The sequence below is a fragment of the Panthera leo genome, chromosome C2, assembly GCF_018350215.1.
Source record: "Panthera leo isolate Ple1 chromosome C2, P.leo_Ple1_pat1.1, whole genome shotgun sequence".
NCBI lineage: Eukaryota > Metazoa > Chordata > Mammalia > Carnivora > Felidae > Panthera > Panthera leo.
Genome location: NC_056687.1, coordinates 155,715,164 through 155,740,198, shown reverse-complemented (window position 1 = coordinate 155,740,198; position 25,035 = coordinate 155,715,164). Strand labels below are relative to the sequence as shown.

The 25,035-nt window shown below is 40.8% G+C and overlaps 1 protein-coding gene across 3 annotated transcripts in view; it reads left to right on the top strand.

Moving 5' to 3' along the window:
- LOC122198746 (programmed cell death 6 interacting protein) overlaps positions 1 to 23,814 on the top strand; it is a 74,466-nt gene extending 50,652 nt beyond the window's left edge. For all 3 annotated transcript variants that reach the window (XM_042903494.1, XM_042903495.1, XM_042903496.1), the window contains 6 exons: positions 7,026 to 7,274; positions 7,623 to 7,757; positions 8,926 to 9,020; positions 17,668 to 17,791; positions 18,928 to 19,148; positions 20,231 to 23,814. In XM_042903494.1, the coding sequence (XP_042759428.1) occupies positions 7,026 to 7,274; positions 7,623 to 7,757; positions 8,926 to 9,020; positions 17,668 to 17,791; positions 18,928 to 19,148; positions 20,231 to 20,405 (999 nt within the window). In that variant the 3' untranslated portion in view covers positions 20,406 to 23,814. The remainder of the gene's footprint in view (positions 1 to 7,025; positions 7,275 to 7,622; positions 7,758 to 8,925; positions 9,021 to 17,667; positions 17,792 to 18,927; positions 19,149 to 20,230) is intronic.
- Positions 23,815 to 25,035: the final 1,221 nt, after the last annotated feature.

Below are 25,035 nucleotides of genomic sequence, written 5' to 3'. Positions count from 1 at the left end.
TTGCATGGTTGAATGTGCACAGAACCCAAATCTCTCAAGGTGGGGGGAACCTGACGGAACAAAGAATATCCATTAGATGCTTTAAGGAAGTGGGAGGAAGGAAGAAGGAAGGTGGTTAGATTGCTTTGTGAGGAACAGAGACTGCCGACCCACAGAAGAGCAACAAAATCTGGCCCTGTTTTTATTTTTGGGAAAGAGAAAAATCCCTGCTTAGTATCCTCTTGTCTCCTTCCTTCCTTCCTTCCTTCCTTCCTTCCTTCCTTCCTTCCTTCCTTCCTTCCATTTTATTTTTAACTAATCTCTACCCCCAACACGGGGCTCGAACTTACAACCTCAGGATCAAGAGTCGCATGCTCTATTAACTGAGCTGGTCAGGTCTCCCCTCTGCTTTTCCTTTTCGGCGTCTTGTCTGTGACTTAGAACTTAGCACGGCTTCTGTCCTTTGATTCTCCTGCTTGCGGTAGAAAAGCAAAAATGGTCTATGCGGAGGACAGTTGGAATTAGCACGCAGTAATGTGTTATTATATGCAGTTGTTGATTCGTAGTGGTGTTACATAGGGGAAGAAGATTTGTATGGTCAATACGAAGTTACTCTACTGAAGCTAGATTCTCTGGATGGAAGCAACAGAAAACCTCAGTGCTCTGTATATTCGTTCATCATGTGCCTTTATCAAAGCTATTTCAGGTAGGTGTCGTGGTTGATGATGCATTTTAGCCGGAGTTTTTTTATGATAAAAACATAGTCATTTGAATTCTGGTATTAAAGTGATAGAAAGTACACACTTTATTAAGGCAGCTCCGATCTTAATGGTAGGCTCTTTCTTCTTTTATTGTGAAGGGGTCTTGGTCACAAGACCATCTTGGTCTCTTTGGCCATTTGTTTTTACGTATTGAGTTGCTCTGAAAAATTTTGCCAGCTGTGGGTAATTTGTGTTGAAAAATCCTTTTTTAAATACCTAGGACTGCTGCTGTGATAGTGCACCTCCGAGCAGCTAGGGTGCAGAATCTAGTCCATATCTGGGCAGCCAAGCCTTGACCCTCCAGTAGGGCTGAGTCTGCCCAGAGGAAGGGGTGTGTTTTGTTTTGTTTTTTGTTTTTTTTGTAGAAAAGTGATATCCACTAATACTCACAGTGCTGTATCTGCCTCAGGTGATGGAGGGGTGCTTTGGGGGAAAAAAGCTCCCATCTCCTCAGAGATAGTTCATAAAGTAGCACTGTCCAGAGCCGTGTGTCCCTCTAGGGCTTTTTTCTGGCTCCCACAAAGTCATCTTCCAGACTACTGGGTGATCTGCAAATACAGCTTTTATTTACTCTTAGTTTTTCATAACAAAATATATAGACAGGTGTCCAGATTGACTGGCATCTCTTCATTCATTTGCTCACCAAACATTTGTTGAAGACTTACTATATGCCAGAAACTATGGCATGGTGGTTCCTGAGAGAGAGAGATGGAAAACCCTAGATTAGCTTTAGTGTAGGGTAAGTGTGGTCAGCTTCCTGCTGTTCTGTTACCGAGGTAGTCTCATGTCTCCCTTTTCTGAAACTAAATTGGCAGGGTCTGAAAAGTAAAGCTGATAACCTCACTGAGAGTATTTGGTGTGTGTGTGCCTGCCTGTGTTTGGTGATGTTAGATGCCACAGAGAGTTTGGTCATCCACATGGGGCCGGTACGCAGTGGGCTACGGGCTAAATCCAGACTGCCTCCTGTTTTTGTATGGCCTGTGAGCCAAGAATGCTTCTTACATTTTTAAATGGTTGAAAAGAAGTCAATGATGTTTTAGGATATGAACATTATATGAAATTCAAATTTTAGTATCCATAAATAAATTTTTGTTGGAGCGTAGTTATACTCATTCCTTTGCATTTCGTCTGTGGCTGCTTTCACACTAGAAAGGCAGAATTGAATAGTTGTAATAGTTGTAACAGAGACTATGGCTCACAAAGCCAAAAAAATTTTTTTTTCTTTTTTCTCTTCTGTCTGGTTCTTTACAGGAAAACTTTGCAACAGCCATGGGTCTTAAAGGTGAAATGGCTTCGGTGATCTCATTTCTGCCTTCCTGCTTTTACTGTGTTTCAGCCATACTGGCCTTTTTTTTTTTTTTTTTTTTTTTTTTTTTTTTTTTTTTTTGGTCCTTTGATCATGTGAAGCTTGTTCCTGCTTCAGGACTTTAACATTTGCCTTCCTTCTGTTGGGGTCTTTCTTCCATTTTGCTTGGTCGCTGCTTCTTTTTCATTAAAGCTCCACATGTCACCCCTTCCCTTTCTTGGTCATTGTCTACCATACCGCTCTATTTTGTGTAGTTGTTTAATCCTCCGCTCCCTTCTTCTGTCCCCCACATGAAGGGAAGACTCTGCTTTTGCTAGTAGTTGTATTTTAGAACCTAGAACAGTGCCCAACATGTAAGGATTCAAAAAGTGTTGATGGAATGATAGCTACTGGTAACCTAACGCTATAAAGGGATGTAGTTAATTGCAGTTGAAAGCTAATTGGAGCTGTTTATAAAACACAGAAATAAATACAACAGGGTTGTAATTATTACTAAAAATTTTTTTTGTCGAGGTGTAATTGACATACAGCATTATATTTCAGGTACATACCATAAAGATTCGGTATTTGTTTATATTGTGAAATGATCATTATAAATCTGGTTAGCATCAGTCCAAGAAGTAGTTACAGGATTGTTTTTCTTGTGTTGAGAACTTTTAAGACCTACTCTCAGCAACTTTCAAATATGTAATATGGTATAACTAACTGTAGTTACCATGCTTTCCATTATATCCACATGACTGACTTATTTAATTAATGGAAGTTTGTACCTTTGGACTCCCTTCATCTACTTTGTCCATCCCCATGTCCCACTTCAGGCAGCTATCAGTCTGTTCTCTGTATCTGTGAGCTTGGTTTTCTTTTAGATTCCACATATAAATGACATCATGGGGTGTTTGTCTTTCTCTGGCTGACTTAATTTCATGTAGCATAATGCCCTCAAGGCATATTCAGGTCACAAGTGGCAAGATTTCATTTTTATTTAAGTGAATATTTATTTTAAGAGAGAGAGGGACAGCGTGAGTGGGGAAGGGGCAGAGAGTGGGAGAGAGAGAGTCCCAAGCAGGCTCCGTGCTGTCAGCACAGAGCCCGACACAGGCCTCCATCTCACGAACTGTGAGATCATGACCTGAGCCGAAATCAAGAGTCCAACACTTAACCAACTGACCCACCTTAGCAGTCCTTCATTTTTTTATAGCTGATGTTCCTCTGTGTGTGTGTGTGTGTGTGTGTGTATGTATACACCACATCTTTATTCACTTATCCATTGATGGACATTTAGGTTTCCATATGTCAGCTGTTGTAAATAACACTGCATTAAACATGGAGGTGTGTAGGTATTCTAATTACTTATATGCTTTAACTTGATAACACGTTAGGCCCTGAGTGTATAAGAAATGTAGACCGTGGTTTACTTTTCTTAACTATTCTGGTCATTTGTGGAAGCAGTTAAATTTCATTTTCTCCTGTATTCATTCTGTTAAAATGAGGCCAATATCATACAGGCTAAAATAGGGTTAAACTAGTATGTATGATAGTTTGAAAAAAAAAAAAAAAGAATGTCATACAAGGACTCTCCTTCTGTCTTTGGTGGTCTAAAAGTTCATTTATAAATTGGTTGTTCCAAATAGCATTTTTTTCCAGAGAGTTAGAATCCTAGCATTTTGGAATAGAATAGGACTTACTAAATAGATCTTTGGCCCTTTTTTATCACGGATTAGAAAACTGACCACCGTAAAAGTTAGGATTAGCTTTTCTTCATAGTGGAGCTGGGATTAGAACTTGGGGCTCTCCACATTCTGCTGGGGTCCTCTTCCCACATGACTCTGTTGCCTGTGAATGCTTAGCTCTTCACTGAACACGAGGCTATATCCCCGTGGACCATGTCTGTCTCCTCATATGACTTGTTGGCTAACTTGGGCTACCACCACTGCAGTGGTGACCCATTATTTGATGAGAGGATCTTAGTTGCCTACTATGAAAGAGACATCCAGTCTCTTTCTAGATAATGTGTTATGGTATCCCTGACTTTCAGCTTTGTTTAGTAGACCTTTTTTTTTTTTTTTTTTTTGAACGGGTTTTGCATATTCCTGTTTCTCCCCCAGCTTTATTTTACTTGACTGTTTTATTATTTTCTTTCTGGCTTTTTTTGGACATAACTGAGAGAAAGATAAGTGGCATTTTTCTAATAGTTAAACAACCTTCACATAGAGCCACAGTCATGGTTGAGGTTCCATTATCTGTTTAAAATAAGACAATAGATAATACTGCCCCAGCCTTTTAAAATTATATCCTATTGCACCCCCCCCCCCAAAATGTGTCCCATAGTTACAGCAGAATAAATACTTTAATTCTTTTTAAAAAGAATTTTTTTAAAGTCTTTATTTATGTTCAGAGAGAGACAGAGTGTGAGCAGGGGCGTAGCTGAGGGGAGGGAGACACAGAATCCCAAGCAGGCTCCAGGCTCCGAGCTGTCAGCACAGAGCCCGACAGGGGGCTCGAACCCACAAACCGTGAGATCATGACCTGAGCCGAAGTCGGATGCTTAACCGACTGAGCCACCCAGGCGCCCCTAAATATTTTAATTCTTAATCTATTCCTCATTGTTCCTCTCTTCTTATTGCGTAGATGCCTAAGCCTCTTTATTCTACAGTGTACCCAAAGTATAGCGTTAAACTGTAACACCTAACTACCAGTTAATAATAATGGCTGCTACTGATTGAGTGCTTACCCTGTGTTACAAATTTCGTTGAGCACTTGATATGATTTCAGTCTTCACAACAGTTCTGGGGTAAGTACTCTTATTCTTGCTTTGCAGATAACGAGATTGAGTTTTCCAGGAGGTACAGTATCCTTGGTTACACAGGACCTAAGTCATAATATGTCCATTAAGGGAATGTAGTCAGGGTTGAAATAGTTTTTTCTATGTAATTACGTTTCACTTTGATGGATAACTAGGTACTTGTGTTCCTATATTCAAGTTGTGATTTAATTTTGTGTTTTGAATGTGTAAAAAATGTTCATAATTCCAAAGGTGCATGCAGAGAAATCTCATCTCTGTTCTTTCCACCTTGTTCCCATCCTTTCTCTGTAAACAACCTTTTTTGTTACTTTCTGGTTTGTCCTGTTTTTCTTTTTTTTTAAAATTACATGTGCACACACATATACATACTATATTATGTGTGTATATGTCTGTTTTTTTTTAAAGCTTATTTAGAGAGAATGAGTGCGTATGAGTGGGGGAGGGACAGAGAAAAAGGGGGAGAGAGAGAATCCCAAGCAGGCTCCGTGCTGTCAGCACAGAGCCCAACGCGGGGCTTGATCTCAGGAACCTTGAGATCATGGCCTGAGCCAAAACCAAGAATCAGATGCTTAACTGACTGAGCCACCCAGGAGCCCCTATTTCTGATTTCCCTCCTCTTTACTCAGGGTGTAATATGCTGTATGTATGCTCTGGTGCCTTTGATTTTCATGTGACAATATATCCCGGAAGTCATCTGGAAACAAGATTTCTTATGCACATGGTCTAACATCAGATTCCACCAGATCCCCAAAACAAGATTCTTATGCACATCGTCTAACATCAGATTCCACCAGATCCCTGAAACAGACTTGCCATCTCCATGTAGGTGTGATTATTTGTCCTCTTCCTTCCATCGAGAGTATCTGTGGTTTGAGGCTTCTTGGACCTCCCGGAGTCACAGTTCTCTCCACTACTCTGAGTGTTTAAAAGACTCTGCATTTAAGATAGGACACGTAAGAGGTGTAGATGGTGAACAGAGGCCAAAATTTAGAAGAAATTATAGATTTTTCCTCAGATTTTTAGTCTTCACAAAGGATGGTTATTTTGGACACTTGCCAAGGAGCTAATGAGGGCTGTGTCATGAAGAGTAGGACAGAAATGCTTAGACACCGGCAGTAGGTGGGAGAGCCATTGGGGTTGGAAATGCCATGGTAAGAAGACAGACAGGGATATAGATGGGGTCCTGGGTGTCCCCTTCTTCCTTTGTCTTTGCCCCAGCTTACTTTCTCTGAGCAGCATGGGGGCAAGCGCAATGGGGGCTTTACGGTTGGTTTTCTCCCTGGTGGTCTTCGCAAGAGTGCGGAGAGATGTGAGTGAAAAGGGACGGTTTGTAAGTGGCATCAGCGGGGCGCTTGGGCACTGTAACACAGACTCCAAAGGGCTGTTTATGAATCATGTGGGTGTTCGAGATGCCTGGGCCGAATCAGAGATAGAACTCTTAGTGGAATGAAGAGATGTACAAGAGGCCTCTCTCCTTTCTCTCTACCAGTATATAACATAAACGTGTAGTTTATAGCTTTGTATCTACCTCTTTGGCTCTCTTCTTTCTCTATCTAAGATGCTCTCTCCGTATAGATCTGTATCTCTGTTTCTATCTCCATGTCTCTCTCTGTATATCTCTGTCTCTCCATGTCAGCAAAATAGAGTATCTGCTTACTTGGCAAGAACATCTCTCCCTCTACCTCGGAACCATGACAGGGAGATAGTGTGGTGTAGAGTGGTTACGAGATTGATTGTGGAGTTAGGCAGACTGAGGTCTCAAATTTTACCTGTGTTCCTTTAGTAGCTGTGTAACTTTAGGCAAGTTACTTAATTTTTCTGAGGCTTAATTTCTCTATTTGTGGAAGAGAAGTAATAAATATATACCTTATGGGATATTGTAAGGATAATACTAGATTTGTGAAGTGTTTAGGACAGTCCCTGGCACATAATAAATGTTCATGTAAATCGTCATGCTTGCTGGTGTTATCATTATTGCCGCTGCTCTTATAATCTGAGTCCACTAAGGGTACAGTGTAAATAAACCTGATGTGCAATTTATGCTTGGCTGTCTGAGAAATAGTCTCAAAGGAGTGAACCTTTGTGTGTATAATTCCCTTCTTGAAATTGGCTTCTGGTTTTTTTGGCAGTTTAAACTAAGGGGTTTTGTTTGTTTCGTTTTGTTTTAATTGTTTAGGTTGTAAATGTCTTAAAATCCTTATTGACCAATCTTGATGAAGTAAAGAAGGAAAGAGAAGGGCTAGAGAATGACTTGAAATCAGTGAATTTTGACATGACAAGCAAATTTTTGACTGCTTTGGCTCAAGATGGTGTAATAAATGAAGAAGCTCTTTCTGTCACTGAGCTGGATCGAATCTATGGAGGTCTTACGACGAAAGTCCAAGAATCTCTAAGGAAACAGGAAGAACTTCTTAAAAATATTCAGGTAAAGCTTATATGCTTTAGTAAGATTTATGTTGAAGAAAATCACAGAAAGGATAAACCTGGACTAAATCTATGTCAGGATTGTGTTTTGCAAGTACTACATACTGATAGAAATCTGTAATCGTTATTGGTTGTATTTTGATAACCACTGAATTTGTGATATTTTTACTTTAAGAACTAAAGTACTGTGTTATTCCAAAATAAATATTCTATTAGGTAAATTTCTAGTGATTCCTGCATGTAATCACATATGATCTTCATATATAGTTGGGAAAGTATCAGTAAAAGTGTTACACGCTATATTAATTTGATAAGTAAATGTAAATACATCAATCTTTCTTTTAACAAGGTCTCACACCAGGAGTTTTCAAAAATGAAGCAATCTAATAATGAAGCTAACTTAAGAGAAGAAGTTTTGAAGAATTTAGCTACTGCATATGACAACTTTGTTGAGCTTGTGGCTAATTTGAAGGAGGGCACAAAGGTATGAAGTCCAAAAGAAACAGTAGTTCACCAGTACAGAGTGAAAATATAGTTTGAGAAGTTAATAGTTTTTCCAGTTGGACCTTATTATCATGCTTTGTCTCGAACTTCCTAGCTTTAATGATTTTTTCCTCTGAGAGGCTTCATAAGGGAAGGAAAGCCTTAACAAAGGTGGCAATATTTCATGAGAATGTTGAAGAATGAATTGTGTATTTCACCAGACAGAAAGAGGGTGTAGGAATTTCAGGTAAAAGAAATTAGCACAGAGATGTCAAAAGCCAGTGACGCTTTTTTGGGGGACAGGAAGTTGACCAATTTGAGTGAATTATGCGGGAACAGGAGTAGTCGAAGCTGAACCGTGGTGGGGAAGGGACGGGAGGATATGGCTTTTATATTCTGTGCTGATGGTTTGGATAACGATGGACTTGTTATCTGCCCGAGTCTCAGGATGCTTACTAAATATGTTAAGTATTTTCTTGCCTTTCCTTTAAATAGCTTAGGGAAATGATTATATTTGTTTTTAACATTTACTTCGCTTCTGAGGGAACAGGTGATCGTTAGTTTTTCAGATACACAATACCTTGTGGTATTTTAACTCCATGGCGATTATTGAATAAAGTTATTTTGATACAAATACCTTGGATGTAAGGTAAAAACCTCGGAAGAGGTAGAAATACGACGAAGCCTTGGAAATAGGATAGGAAGATCCCGTTTTAATTTGGTTTAAAATGCTTTGTTGAAATATAGATAAGCTGAGGAAATTCTTCAGAGAGCCTTTGGAAATGCCTCTAAGAGTTTCTGAAGTGATGTCTATATTTCTGAAGTGAATGTGCAATCTAATCCTTCCACTGAAATAGGTTTCCTATCTTTATTAAGTACTTGCCTTTTCTCCAGGAATTGGGAACATACTCATGATCATGAAACTTATAGTTTGTTCCATTTAATTTTTGGTGACAGGTGTTCTCCAAGAATGAGTTTATTTCATTTTCTTTAGGAATGTTATTAGGTCATATTCAACATTAAGTTGTTGAACCTTAGTGGTATGACTGTGCCGTCGGAGGAGTTTGGTTGTTTAGGTTTAACCGTGATTGACAAACGAGCTTTAGACTGTGTTCCTCTTCAGATTAAAATATCATTCTGGCTTATGACTTGTATTTCTTTACTTACAGTTTTACAATGAGCTGACCGAAATCCTGGTCAGGTTCCAGAACAAGTGCAGTGACATCGTGTTTGCACGGAAGACAGAAAGAGATGAACTCTTAAAGTAAGTTTATTTTGTGTATCAAATTTTAGAGGATTTTTCTTTTGAAAAGTTACACGTGGAAGCTTTGGGGTGAACTGGGCAGTATGAGATGGCAGTTTCCTTTCTTTCCTCCTGGACATTTACAGGCAGCTAGCAAGCTGCATGACCTGAGAATAAAGGAGAAGAGCAGAAACTCTCGGTGTCAGAAGCACACTGTGCCACAGAAGTGACAATGCAACAAGTCAGGGTGACGGGTCTCAGGAATGCCAATAAACATACACAATTTACCTGGAAATGGCCAGCAGGTTCCTTACACATAAAACTAGAGGTACAGAATATGGGGAGGACAGGATGAATGGCTTAGAAAAGATCAGCAGACTTCCCTTCTGAAGGAACCTGCTGAGGAGGTCAAACCAGTACCATAGGACTCGTTCTGTGCCGAGTGACCAGTAGAGTTGACACAGCATTGGTGCAAAGATACAGTATTTTTTTTTTAATGGTGAGAAAAATGAACCGAATTTAATTTTTTTTTTTTTACATTTATTTATTTTTGAGAGAGAGAAACAGAGCACGAGTCGGGGAGGGGCAGAGAGCGAGGGAGACACAGAGTCTGAAGCAGGCTCCGAGCTGTCAGCACAGAGCCCGACGTGGGCCTCGAACCCACAGACCGGGAGATCATGACCTCAGCTGAAGTCGGACGCTTAGCTGACTGAGCCACCCAGGCGCCCCCAAAATGAACTGAATTTAGTAAAACCTAATACATGGAGAATATTCACCAGAATAGTATGGTCCTAGAACAGATGAAAATTCTGGATGAACATTCATCATGAATTTAGAAAAAGAAAAAAAAGGAGAAAAGGATTAGGAAGCAGTGACTCTGAGGAACCCCACGTGAGGAAGTACCAGAATCAAGGAAGGTGGTGAGAAGAAAGGAGGTGATAAAACGTGAGGGGCTGGATTCAGGAAGCAAGTGGAGGAGAGAAGAACAAGATGAGCACGGATGTAAGATGAAGTGGGACTAGACCGTGAAGAAGACGTCGGCCCCCAGAGCAAACCGAAGTCAAAGAAGATGAAGCCAAAGTAAAACCAGAAGAAGGGTTAGAAGACAGGCGAAGAAGATCCGAACGTGCAGAAGTGAATTTCCACAAAGAAGACAAAGCAAAACAATGTTCGTTGTTCAACGTTCTGTTCAGAACAAATATTTAACGGTATTACCTAAGAATACGTTCCTTTAGGAAAATAAAGGAAGGCGTGTCGAAAAGGTGTATCTCACGGTTAAGAAAAATGAACAAGAACCGTCAACACCAAGGGATATAAATCATTAGCTCATTAAAAGATGATGGCAGAATCCTTTAGGCAGTTGGGCAAAAAGATCAAGACAGTTTATAAAAAGGTGAAAAAACGTTTAGGCTCACAGCACTGCCTGCTAGAAGGGGGTGGGGGTGGGGGTGGGGGGCAGTGATGGCCACTGGAACTCCAGGAAGGCAGGTATGAGCCAGGGGTCTGATACCCGGTGAAACTGCCTTGCAGGGGCTTACCCGGAACGGTACATTCATTGGTGATACACCAAGAGAACTCACAGACTGTTCTGCTCCTGAGTCTGTCTTGAGCCCTGCAGCCAGCCTGACCATCATTCACCCCCGTCCATATTGAAACTGTTTTTCATAGAAGCTGTTGGAGAACTTGCTAAGAGCTACCTCCCTGCACCACCCACCCCTGCCCCCCAAGAAAGAGCAGTGTTGTTTTTACAGTTTTTCTACTAAACCTTTAAAAAGCAAATAATTAAAATGCCTTTTATTTTTATTAAAAAAATTTGTTTTAATGTTTGTTTTTGGGAGAGAGGGACAGAGCGCAAGCAGGGGAGGGGCAGAGAGAGAGGGAGACCCAGAATCGGAAGCAGGCTCCAGGCTCTGAGCTGTCAGCACAGAGCCCGACGCAGGGCTCGAACTCACAAACTGTGAGATCGTGACCTGAGCCGAAGTTGGACGCTTAACTGACTGAGCCACCCAGGCACCCTTAGAATGCTTTGTAATGGTTTCAGAAGTTTAAAAAAAAACAAAAACAAAAGAGTTTATGTAATATAATAACACCAAATTAGTGTTATTGATAAGAAAATCTGACAAAGATTAAGACAAAAACAGTCTTCAGACCAGCTTTACTTGTGGTTATGGATGCAGAAGTCCTAAATAAAATACTTACCATTGATACTCACCAGTATCTTAGAAAAAGAGCCATGATCAAGCGGGATGGAGGTGGTTATTCCAGTAATGTAGTGATTGGTTCAGTATTTTTATATTAAGGAGAAAAAGATTCTCTTCATGGGTGAGGAAAAGCAATTGAGAAAATAACTGTTCTGGTATTCAGTAAAATAGTGTGTGTGTGTGTGTGTGTGTGTGTGTGTGTGTGTGTGTGTGTGTGTGTGTGTGTGGAGAGAGACACACACACACACACTCTTGTTTATATCTGCACAGAACTCAGCATCATGGTTAATGGAGAAACAATGTAAACATTCCTTCTAAAAGCAAGGACAAAATGAACACCGTCCACCCTATTATTTAATACTATTTTGGCAGTACGAACCAGCACAATTAGACAATAGAATAAAATTAGAAAGATAAACACTGAAAAGGAGGAGGTAAAATTTTCACTACTTTAGACTTTATGATCATACAACTTGAAAACCCAAGAGAATCAGCCCCCAAACTCAGCAAACAACAGAAGAATCTTTACTGAAGACAATTGATTGTAAAGATTTGTAGAAATCAGTAGCTTTCATATAAATAATCATATAGGAAATATAATGGAGGAAAGACCCTACTTACAATAGCAGCAGCAAAGATAAACTACATCAGAATAAGTTTGTTGTGTATGAGACCAGTATGTAGAAAACACTGTTGAAGGGTACAAAAGGGGACTGGAATTTGAAAGATGTGTCATGTTTTTGGGTAGGATGATGCACAAAGAAATCAGTTCTTAAGCATTCAACATAATTTGATTTAAAATAAATACATAGATTTTCATTTACAACTAGATGAGTTGATCCTAACGCTCATCTAAAAAAACTGTCCAATTATTAGCCAGGAAAAAATAAAAATAGTAATGGAAAGCAATTCTACCAGACACTGAAATATGTATTATTGTGTCTAATTAAAACATAGTGGTCCTGGTACATGATTAGACAGACCAAAGGCAAAATAGAAATAAATTCAAATACATTGTGAATTTAATGTAAAAAGATCCTAAGCCAATCAGAAGAAGTTAGCCGCCTAGCCATTTAGAAAACAAAAGTTATTTTTATACCAGAATAAATTTCAAGTGGATCAGACTTGAAATGTGTAAAATGAAATGTAAAGTTCACAAGAGAATATGAGAGAATTCCTTTATAGAGCTGAAAAGGGAAGAGTATTTCTTATTCTGACTTAAATCTAGAAGCCATTTTAAAAAAAGGATAAGTGCATCATAACATAAAGCAGAGTTATTATGTAATAAGCTGGGGGGAAAATATTTGAAACCTCACGAAGGCAAAAAGCAAATTTATTAATTTATCAAGAGGGGCGCCTGGGTGGCTCGGTTGGTTAAGCATCCAACTTAGGCTCAGGTTATGATCTCAGGGTTCATGAGTTCAAGCCCCGCATCAGGCTGTGCGCTGACAGCTCGGAGCCTGGAGCCTGCTTTGGATTCTGTGTCTCTCTCTCTCTCTCTCTCTCTCTCTCTCTCTGCCCCTCCCCTTGCCCCCCCCCCCCCCCCCCCCCCCCCCCCCGCTCTTTCTCTCTCAAAAAGAAATAAACATTAAAAAAAATAATTTATGAAGAACTCCTAGATATTACTGAGGAGGAGAAAAACCCACTAGGAAAAGTTGGCAAAGGCTGTAAACAGAGATTTTGCGTATGAGGAAATGTAAGTGGTTGGTTCTTAAGCGTATGAAAAAATACCTTTCTGGGGTGCCTTGCCGGCTCGGTGGGTGAAGCACGCAGCTCTTGATCTTGGGGTCGTGAGTTTGAGCCCCTCGTTGTGCCTATAGTTTACTTAAGAAGACAAAAAACAACAAAAACCTGCCCTCATTCAGTATAATGTAAATATAAATTACAACTACTCCAGAATGACATTTCTCAGAAGGGCAAAAATCTGGAAGTTTGAGAACATGCCTTGTTGGCATATGTAGGGGAACAGGTCTCATCCACGGCTATGAATGCGTGTGGGTGCATCCTCGTGTGGGGGCAGTTCTGCTCTAAAGGCCTGGATGACGAATCCGTACATCCTTAATCCAGCTAGTCTGGTTTTGGGAATTTATTCTGAGTATGTGTTAGCATATGCTAGAAACGACACGTTTATAAACTAACTCATTTCTGAGTTGCTGGTAGCAGTAAAAGAATAGAAACAAATCAGACGTCTGGGACTGGTGAAATAAATAAAGTTACTTCTGTGCAGGTTTGTTTTTTTTTTTTTTTTTCTTTTTTCTTTTTTCTTCTTTAGATAAAAGATCAGCTATTTGAAAAAAAAAAGAGGTTTTCCATTTTTTGATATGGAGAGATCTTGAAGAGAAATACAGTAAAGAAAAAAGATACAGAACAGTGTGAAGTACGCTTTTTTGTATAAAAAGGGGGAAAATAAGATCTACATGCGAGTTGGTTTGTTTATGTGTCAGGAAGCTCTGGAAGGTTCATGACCCAGAGTAGTGTGCCTCTGGGGTGTGAGTGGTAGGGAGGGAGCCTGCAGACGGGGGCCTTCGACTCCCTTTTTATTGTGAGTCAAGTGAACAACACATTACCTGTTCAGAAAATTATATGAAAGTAATCTTAATAATTAATGGGACTTCATATGTTTTTATAGCCACATTCAAGTAGTCTGATTTTTATTTTTCAGACTGTACAGCTAAATTATCAGATTCATTCCTTACTGCCTCCTTTTTTTTTTTTTTTTTTTAAACTGCAGAACCCTTTGCTCAAGCTTAGTGTTACAGAGAAGCCCAGTTTGTAAAACAGATAACAATGGATCCGGCTCAGATGTAAGCAGGGTGGGGGGCTTGGAACAGGACCTTTTTGCCCCTCTTTTCTTCCCTTCATGCAAGCAGCAGCCATTGAGGTGACTGTATAGAACCCTTAAAATCTGTAGCTCAGGACCAAGAAAGAGCCAAACAACGGTTTCTGGGTTTAAGTTGGCAAACTGCAGCACCCAGGTTGAGCCTGCTGCTTATTTTTCTAAGTTGTGTATTGTCTGTGTCTGACTTTGCACTAACAACAGAGTATTACTAATTATTTGTGACAGAGACCCTGTATCCTGCAAAGCCTAGAATATTTCCTATTTGGCTCTTCACACAAAAAGTTTTGCCCACCCCTGCTTGAAATAATTTTTTGTCCATGATAATTTGCTTTCTAGTTGTACTCTCAGTTTCTCCACTTCAACCTTCAGTGTAAAATGGGCTAACGTCACTATTTTTAGAATTGTGTAGTGTAATAGAAGTTCACAGCTTAGGAAGAAATTTGGGGATATTCTCATTTTCAGATATTTCCTATTTCAAATCTCTAGGTTGAGAATTAGGTTTGTGGGGTGCCTGGGTGGCTCAGTCAGTTAAGTGTCTAACTCTTGATCTTGGCTCAGGTCATGATATCATGGTTTGTGGAATTGCACCCCACGTCGGGCTCTGTGCTGACGACGTGGAGCCTACTTGGGGTTCTCTCTCTCTCTCTCTCTCTCTCTCTCTCTCTCTCTGCCCCTCTCCCGTTGTCTCTCTGTCTCTCTCTTTCAAAATAAATACATAAACTTAAAAGAGAAGATTAGGTTTGTTACTATTTGCATGTATATTTCTGTATTTGTACTATAAACAGAATAGTCATCAACTTGTCACGTGGCTTTATCTCAGTGATTAAAAGGTAAGTGAAGAATGGAAAAGTAGACCAAATAGATACAACATTAGCTTTTAAAAATCCGAGGGTTTATTTTGTTAAAATCACTCTTAATACTGAGGGCCTAAATTCCTTGAAACATGTTTACTGACTATAAAATAAAAACATAAGAAAAGTCCACGTAATTCTTACTGAATTTTACAAACTGAACATTCCACGTATCGAGCACTTAGGTCAGTTCACAGAACATTCTCAGCACCCCAGAAGCATCGTCCCTGTGTCTCCCCAGTCGTTACCCACCTCGCCAGGGCGACCACCGTCCTTTCTGTGAGAGGGTTGAGGGGCTTCTCCTGTTTCGTGCTGGACTCAGTGGGATCGCATGTGCTGTCCTGTGACTGGTTACAGTCGGCACCGTCAGACTCATCCATACGGTTGTGTGTGGTTATAGGTCTTTGATTTTCATATTTGTGCAGCTTTCAGTGTGTGACTGTGCTGGAAGCGGTGTGTATAGTCTGCTGTTGTCCAGTATTTGAGTAGCGTGTGGTTTTGGCCGCTGTGTTACGAACAGTGAGCGTGAGCGTTCGAAAACCTGACTCTCCGGTTTTGCTGGAAGCAAAGAATGGAAACAAACGAGATGTGCAGGGCTGGTGACATAAAGCGAGCTTCGTCTCTATGGCAAAAGTACTGTCAGCCACACACAAGTTACAGTTTCTTTTGTTTTTTTTTTAACGTTATTTATTTTTGAGACAGAGACAGAGACAGAGACAGAGCATGAACGGGGGAGGGTCAGAGAGAGAGGAAGACACAGAATCGGAAGCAGGCTCCAGGCTCTGAGCGGTCAGCACAGAGCCCGACGCGGGGCCCGAACTCACACGAGATCCACGCGAGATCATGACCTGAGCCGGAGTCGGCCGCTTAACCGACCGAGCCACCCAGGCGCCCCTACAACTTACAGTTTCTAGCAGCCACGTTTTAAAAAGTAAACATGAAGTTAATTTCAAAAATATATTTTACTTCGGCTAGTGTATCCAAAGTGTTACAGTTTAAACATATAATCATGCAAATCATGTATGGGATGTTTTACTTTTTGTCCACACTGAGTCTTAGCGATTTGGTGTGTAATTTCCACTCGCAGCCCTTCTCAGTTCATACTAGGCACATTTCGGGTGTTCGATGGCCACCTGGGCAGCTCTAGATCATGCTTTTGGTGAGCAGATGTGTGCGGTGCTGTTGGGGGTGTATCTGAGAGTGGCATTGCTGGGTCGGAAGGTGTGTGTGTATTGAGCTTTAGTTGACGTTGATAGTTTTCCAAAGTGGTTGTACTTGTATTCCACTAGCAATGTCTGAGAGTTTGCCACCAGCTCCTCTGGTGGGTATCTAGTTATTTCATTGTGGTTTTAATGTTCATTTTCCTGATGATAGTGTGTCCTCTCGTAAGTGTGCAGAAAGAATAAATATTTTACTGTGATCTCTGCCTTCTTTACACTAGTGATTTGAAACTAATGTTAGTAATGGTAGTTGTTGGCATTGAAACACTGGTGGGATTTTAGTTCATGTATTCTTGCTTTGTTATGTTATGAGTCTCATGATTTAATAGCTTTGAATTATATAATTAGTGAGTAGCTAGGACATTCTTATTTGTCTTGTGTGTTATTTATTGTGACCATCTCGAGTTTATCAAAGGAAAATAAAAGTATTATGTTAAGGCTTTATAATTACATACATTAGGTATTATATTTGTGGTATACTCCAATATCTAACTGTAACTACATAAATAAGAAAACAAAATACTAAATATTAAGTATGTTTAGTACATATATGAGCTACATAACAAAATGTTTCAAAAATTTCAAAATTTTAATATTGATTAAAATCGTCTAGTTTGTGTTGTAAGCATTTATTAAGCTTACAAACATTAAGAAGTATTTTTGGTTCCTTGATGAATGTATTAACTTTCTTAATACGGGGAGTGACTAATTTCCAACTGGGACCCTTTGTGAGAGTGAAAGTATGGTCTGGGGGACTGCGGGGTTGCAGTTAATTGTTATATCAGGACAATAGGTGCTGTTGTTCACGCTTTGGGACATACTGTATTTCCTTCATGGGTATAGGAATCAGTGCTGGGGGGAAGTTGATCAATATCATGTTGTTTCACAGAGTACATTTTGCCTTAGGGTTTTGGTTAGTGAGATTTGGGGATGGATTCCAATTTTGCTAACTTTTAATTCCGTTTTAATGGTCCTTTCAACAATCTATCCTGCATTTACCTTAATTACAGATTATGAGGTATCTTTTAACATAAAACAGCTCAGTGCTGCATTTCTTTGAATAATTTCAGAAAGTTTTTATTAAGAAATTTGCATCATGGTTTGGGTTGGCTTTCTTCGTTTTCTGGAAACGCTGGTATGACGCAGTGATGAAGCGCCCGTGTGACACAGCTGGCAGACTGTGAGCAGTTGGTCTTCTGAAACCTTCTAGAGACGCTGCTGTGTTAGGAGTGGCCCAGCCAGGGGACGGCTTCTTACCAGAGAGTGGGCGCTCTTTTAGGGCCGTCCGTCCGCCCAGGTTGACTTGTTCCTTACTCCAGCTGTAACTGTGACCTCAGAAAAAGTTTACCTTTCCTCCTAGGAGGGAAAATCGTAGGAAAAAAGATTCAAGTTCATTGTAGTCAAGAGCAGAAGTGTAGTGTATTTTAAAATACCGTCATTGTTTTGAGTCTGTTTTCCATGTTTCATATACGCAGAGAAGAAAGCTTTTAAAGACCTGGCATTTCAGACGTGCGGTTTTTTTGAATTGTGTTAATTCCTAACACCTTTGTCTTAAAGGGATCTGCAGCAAAGCATTGCCAGGGAACCCAGTGCTCCTTCAATCCCTACGCCTGCGTATCAGTCTTCTCCCGCAGGGGGCCATGCTCCCGCTGTGCCAACGCCCGCGCCGAGAACCATGCTGGTCAGTAAGCAACCTCATTTTTTAAATGGGCCTTTTGCATTAGTGACTGCTTGCCTGCTTGCCGTAAAGGAGAAAACACCCTTGACATTGTAGAGATCTGGTGGGCACCAGTTTTCATGAGGTGACCAACCTTCTCATGTTCTGCGGTATAAAGAATACAGCATCACTCGCGAATTCTTGCCAGAAAACATTTAACTTGAATCTAATCAAGTCTTTAGAACTGCCTTTCGGTTTATCGCAAGTACAGTGATAAAACAAGAAGTTCAATTGTGCCATTAGGAAACAGTTGGACAAATCTAGAACTGGGACATTCTAGGAGACCCTTGGCTTTGTCTTTTCTAAAAGTGAATGTCATAGAGAGAAAAAACACATAGATGTGAGGCATTCTGGTTTAAATGAGAGGGAAAGATTCATAATAATCCTGCAGTACGTGAACCTCGGTTGGATCTTGGTTCATAGAACCTCTTCTCTGAGAGTTTTTTTTTGTGATAGAGAAACTTGAATGTGGCATGGATACTCGATGGTATTAGGAAATAATTACTCACTTCCTTAGGACGAAATGGTATGTGATTATTAGAACTTATGTGCTGCAGTCTTTAGGGCCGGTGTCCTGAAGTTTGCAACTTACTTTCAAATGGTTCCGCAAATATGTCGATACATAAATGTATGGGTACAGCTACAGCTACAGTGAATATGGTCTCGAGTCAGTAATTATTGAATTTAACTGATAAATACGCGATTGTTTATTGTACTAGTCTTTTAAGTTGTCTGGTGTTTGAAAATATGCACATAAAGAATCTCGTGGCCAGGGGGAGATTCCAGTGATGACCTGTCTGTGCCCGACTCGCTCCTTCCTCCCGTCTCAAATGTCTAACCACGGATGGGAGCAGTAATGGGCAGTAAGTGGCTAAATATTAGGCCTCAGCAACAGGGCAGTGGCTGTGGAGTGTTAACAGGTTGGAGAATCATTCCTCCGCTGTGATACGTTTCTAGAGTATTCAGTCAACATTTAAGAATGGGAATTAGAAATACACTTGGGTGGATTCTAGAGCTTCTCTTACGCCCTCCGTTGTTTTAACGACGGTCATTTGACGGAAACGTGAGCCATGTTGCAGTCAGTGCCGACTCTCTTACAGCCCGCCAAGCCCCAGCCCCCGGCCCGGCCTCCACCGCCTGTGCTTCCAGCAAATCGAGCTCCTCCCGCTCCGGCTCCCGCTCCCGCTCCCGCTCCGGCTCCCGCGGGGACGGGCACTGCTCCACCGGCACCGGCACCGGCACCGGCACCCACTCCTGGTTCAGCAGCGCCCCCTCCACAGGCCCAGGGACCCCCCTACCCCACCTATCCAGGATATCCCGGGTAAGGCTGAAACTGGATGAGTGGGCTGAGGTTTCTAGCTCTGGTTAACCTTTGAGAAACAGTCCCCCCTTCTCCGAATGGAGGCGTCATGAACGAGCGAGCTCCATTGTCAGCTTACGCAGAAATGGAACCAATGTCAGAGTCCCTTATTTGAGTAATTGAACGGCCGTTTCCCGGGCTTGTTGACGTTTTTAGTTTTTACGCGCTGGCCTCACGGGAAATCCGCCTCTTCTGTACGGAACGCAGACTGTTTCCTTGGTTGTCCTTATTTTGGCGATGAACGGAGAGGCGCCTTTCCGGAGCTGAGCGTGGCAAGACCGATAGGCCTTGTTCACGCACCCGTACTTTGAAGAATTGCCATTCTGACACACTGTTTAACACGACTCTAATTTTGGCGTGTGCTTTCTTAAAGAACGACTTTCTGTGTGATAAGTTTTTAATCTTAAAAGTCCAGACCCTTGACTACCTCCTAAGATGTGCTCCAAACTTTACTTGTTAGTAAGTACGTTCTGTCTTCTAAATATTGAAACTTTGTAAACAGGGGCGCCCGGGTGGCTCAGTCGGTTAAGCGTCCGACTTCGGCCGAGGTCACGATCTCACGGTTTGTGAGTTTGAGCCCCGCGTCGGGCTTGCTGCTGTCAGACCCTCTGTCCCCCCCTCTCTCTGCTCCTCCCCCACGCCTCACAAATTAATAAACATTAAAAAAACTTCTGTAAACAGTAAATTTATGTACATCACAGTGAATATTGAATCTTGTGAGTTAGGAATGTACTTAGGCTGTCATGTTAAAATGAAGGGTCTCCATTTTTATTCTTTGTTAACAGTTGAATATTTCGGCTTATTTCTGTCAACGGTATTATTTTCTGGATGGTATTAAGCACCTGATATTCTTTCATCTCAATTATTAACGGGATATTAACCTTGAAACTGCTGCTTTTTCTTTCCACTGTCTTCTACTAGACTGAGAAATAGAGAAAAATGACTTTCTTGAAAAACCTTGGTTTCAGAGTAATTATTACACGTCTCATTTTCTAGTGTGTGATTTACCAACCCATTTTTTCTGTCTGTTTTCTTTCCATCAGGTATTGCCACATGCCCATGCCCATGGGCTATAATCCTTACGCATACGGTCAGTATAGTATGCCGTACCCGCCAGTGTATCACCAGAGCCCCGGACAGGCTCCATACCCAGGGCCCCCGCAGCCTTCATACCCCTTCCCTCAGCCCCCGCAGCAGTCTTACTACCCACAGCAGTAACATGCCAGCCCAGAAGTTCGACCGGTTCAGTTCAAAGGGAAGGAAACACCAGCCCTGCAATAAGCGTACTAAACTCTGTGCTCTGGTTACTGTAACATCCTCTGTTGTACGAACGCGGTGTGCAATTTCTGTCCGCGGCTGCGAGCTGAGACTGTGCCCCAGTTCCACACTCGATCGCACACCGAGAGATGCTGCTGTTGCAGTGTAAACACTATAATAGGTATAATAGAATTTGAAATAAATTACATTTCAGTTCATCAAAGTTGAAAAATGAGAAGTTAAACCCACAAGTCAAACGTTTGAAACTATTATACTTCTGTCTACATAAGACATGGTTGGGACGTCAGATACTTACAATGATGGTTTAAGTACTGATATTCAAGAAAGCTACGTTTTCTTTCTCTTTTGGTTTATCAGTTTGGTTTAATTTCCATTACACTATTTTGCATAATCAAAGCATTGTAAATCTTATAATTTAAAAATAAATTACTTGAGAAGAGTTGTCATTGTTATGTTTTGTCATTGATTCTCATTACTGTCTAATTTCTTTCTGGTGTTAGTCTCTCATTTTATATGTACGTAAGTTAAACAGATAACTGTGTTTAAGTGCATGATTAGTTCAAGTTAATAGTCAGGTTTATAGGAAAACCAAAAAAACAGTACCATAATTCATCTTTCATATGCTGATTAGTATGTTAATTTTGGCATTTATTTTGAAAAGTCCTATAATGTGGAAGAAACACAGTTGCTACCAAAGATTCTTCAAATAAATATGTGTATTTAAAGTTTTATTAGCTTCTCCAAGAAATTGATACAAATTCTGGTAATAGTTCTTTCCCTTTTTTCCCATAACCTGGTTAAAATAAATACATATCATTGACAGGACTGTCTAATGTAATGGGATTGTTTAAAGAAAGCTTACTGTACCCCTTCCGTTCCTTTTTTCCACCTTACTGTCTTAACTTAATAACATTTAATGCACAATGTATACGAATAGATCTAAGCCCTTTGGTTTTTATGCTCCTAAAAGATTAGACTATTTGATAATTCAGGGAGCATAGTAAACAATTGCTGGGAACATATGCCAATTCTGAATAGGCATGAATATTTAATACTAGTCTCTGCTGTTAGGATAACTAATCACTGTATAAACCTCAGTAAAAGTAGTGAGACATGCATCATGGAGTGAGTAAATGAGAAAGGAAGGAGTTGTTGAATAAGCGGGGACTGTTCTGTGTGAGGTTCATTTCTGAACACATCAGGCGTGTGAGCAGATTTCCAGTGAGTCTGTTGATGTTTATTTTCTAAGTCTTAATGCTCACCTTTTCTGGCGTTATTGTTTTCATTAAAATGATGCTGTCATTTGGGCCACTGTTATATTTTCATCGACAGTTTGGGTTTATGTTTTAAATGTCAGACTGAAGGTATGATTGTAAAAGGGAGTGAATCGGTTTAAAAATATATGTACATTTAAAAAATATCACTTTGTTGTACGTAGAAAACATGAAGGCGCGTTGCTTTAATATAAATGACCTTTCCGTGGAATATTGAAATTGGTTTAAAGTACAGTAGTTAAAACCTTGGCAAAAGTAGTTTTTTTTACATATCATAGCTAAGTTTTATTGATGTGGAACCATCAAAGTATGACCTAGGCTTGTTTGACTCTTATGTAAAAGGCATTCAAGTTCTGCGTTCGTACTATTATTCAAGGTGTCATATACTGAGGTGAGACACTCAGTGGGAATTAAGCGTTTTCCAAACTGCTAGTTTACTATTCTTACTAATGCAGAAAGAAACAAAAACGAATTGGCCTGAATATTCTCTTGGGGAAAGAAGTCACTAAGAAAAGAGGAAGTGCATCAGAGGGCCGGAAGAGGTTATAAGGCCCCTTAGCCGGTTCCATGTGCTAAGTAGGCCAGCTCCCAGAGAGCCACGGGAAGATCGTTCAGAAACTTCTGGAAAGGAGGCTCCACAGCCCCAAGTGGCAGCCTCTTGCAGCCTGCCCGAGTTGCTCAAAGCCTCTTTTTATGCAGTAACCCGGCCCCATTCCCCCCCCACCCCCCACCCCCGTCAGATCACTCGTTTTTCAGGTAATTGAGGACGGTTTCTTTTGGTCACCTGTGGATGGGTACAGATGACCAAATTTCTGCAGTCTTTCGTTGCTGGGTTAGTCTCCATAGCCCTTCTGATTTCAGTAGGGTGGCTCATGGAAAGAAGTTTCTCCTCCCATCTGTTTCGCCTTCTAGCAAACAAGGAAGCCCTCGCTGGCATGAGCTTTGTTACCAAACGTTTTTGTCCTTTGCTCACTCAGCTTCTTATCTGTAGTCCACAAAAATACCCTAAAAAGTCGTTACGGACGGTGCTGTTCGATCGTAGTTGCAAGTGTGCCTCTCTGGTTCAGAGATCTTGTTACCTCTGTTTTTAATTAGGCTTTCTGATGATTTTCCTAAACTAAAGAAACCATTCCCAGACCATTTACGTTCGGGTTTGGAATACCGTTTTTAAATGGACTGACTGCATGGCAGAGCTGGTCGGCAGTGGGGGGAAAAGCCTCACTTCTCCCATTTCTTGTTCCCAGTTGGAGACACACGGCTTGACTTCTCAGTCTGCTGTGAAATACTGGTCTTTATTCTCCGTTGAGACAAAACACAGGTCACTGCAAATCAGTCCGTCTTTGGGAGATATTCCTGTCCCTGTGCCCCCAACTTGTTTGCAACTTAACAGTCTCTCCCTCCCTAAATGGAAGTAGTTAAAAAAAGATTTCACAGAACCTTCACGTCGTTTTATCCCCAGTCAGCAGCCTTTCTGGTCAAACCATGTAAAAAATGTTTCTCCTTAGAGCTTTACAAAGTTTGCAAAAGCGCTTCATACCCATCTTCTGATTTTACAGACACGATGAGATGCAATTTATTAAGTAGGTTTCAGTTTGCCAATGGGTTTTTTTTTTCCTTTTAATGATCAATACATCTTGAAGAATCTTGCTACAGCCTAGTGGCATCTCTCTCTCTTTTAAACACTTCTGCAGCTATTAGTTGATTCACAGCACAGAACAGGATACAAAGTAGGAAAAAAAAATGCTGTAGTGTTACAATGACTAGTTTAAAAATAGACTTTAGAATTAAATGGTTGATTATAAGGTTTACATGGAAGAGCTAAGAAGGAAAAATTATATTTTTAAAGAAAAAGAGAATATTCAGGCTTTATTTCTGGTATGAAGTTTATATTTTTAAAAAAAAATCCTATATTATCACACCAGAGATTTTAGATTCTTTTCTGGTTACAGACATTGCTGGTAGTTGGATTATATTTTTATTGTATTCATTTCTCTTAGGGGGAAAATTGTAAAGCAACAAAAAGGTTCCCGATGAATGTATCCTAGAAATAAAAGTTGAAAGATTCTTACTTCCTTGGAGTATGAATTCTTATTTGAAGTGTTTATCCTTTAGCTTTATACTTTCTGCAGTTTATTTGACAAATGGTGGTCGGGGAAATAAGAAAATATCCACTTGGACTAAATGCATGAGACCGTGTTTAAATGTTTTCTTACAGCTGCCAGCCACGTACTTGACCGTGGCTGGACCGTGTTTTTCATTACTTACGACTTTCCCCGGTTCTTTAAGATGAGAAATCTCTTCAAGTGTTACTTTTTGGGGGTTGATTTTTGGAAATGTTTGGCATGTTATCATATTCAGTTGGTTAAGGAAAGGAGATGGTGAGTTGTGTTCATCTTTTATTTTTAAATCTTTTGAAATGCTTTCATCTTTTAAAATGTCTATTTTCTTCCTACTTCTCCCATGTTTTAAAGTCAGATGCAACTGTTTTATTATGTAGCTCACAATACACAGTTTTATCAGAAAACGTGTTGATCTTGTAGGTCTTCCAAATTTGTTGAAGTTGAACAAGCTAGCTCCAGGGGTGCGTCGATAGTCTGGGTCCTTGTTACGTGAATATTCAATATATCACGAATGGGTGCAGTTAAATCTTGTTTTTGTTGTCACTCACGTGGCACCTGGGTCGGAGAATACAGAGTTCACCGTAGGGGCTTGGACACCTAGATGTGTGTGGGGAGGGATCGACGGGGCTGTCCGGGCCCCTGCCTGGAGCGTGGTTCTGCCGCAGCCTGAAGGGACGTGACCAGCCCCCTGTGCTTGCGTGACTTTAGCATTCACTGCTGCAGCCGGGGCTGGCTTGGGAGCTGCGGGAGAGCAGACTTGAACTTGTCCGGAGCCTGCGCGCTGGAGAGCCTCAGGCCACTGCCGACCAACGTCCTGTCGGCGGACGGGCCTGGCCTTTGTAGGTGATCAGTCCGGGCACCTGCAACGTGTCCGCCCACGAGGGGCCCTGGCTTCTGTCAGTTCTGGGGCTCCTGATGGGCCTTCCTTCCTGTTACAAGTTGCTAAAGTCCCTTTCAACTAACGAACCCCCAAGTGGGACAGGTGAATGAATAGGTTCAAGTCTATTACGGTTTAGGTCTTTTTAAGTTTTCCTGCATTTGTAACTCTCTTAATCTGTACACATCTGGGAGCCGTGTGATTCATATTCATGTCAACTGTGTCTGTTGTGAACATGAAATGACTTCTGTTCCTTTTCACCCTGGAATGTATTTTGTTACTAACGTTGCCACCGTTGT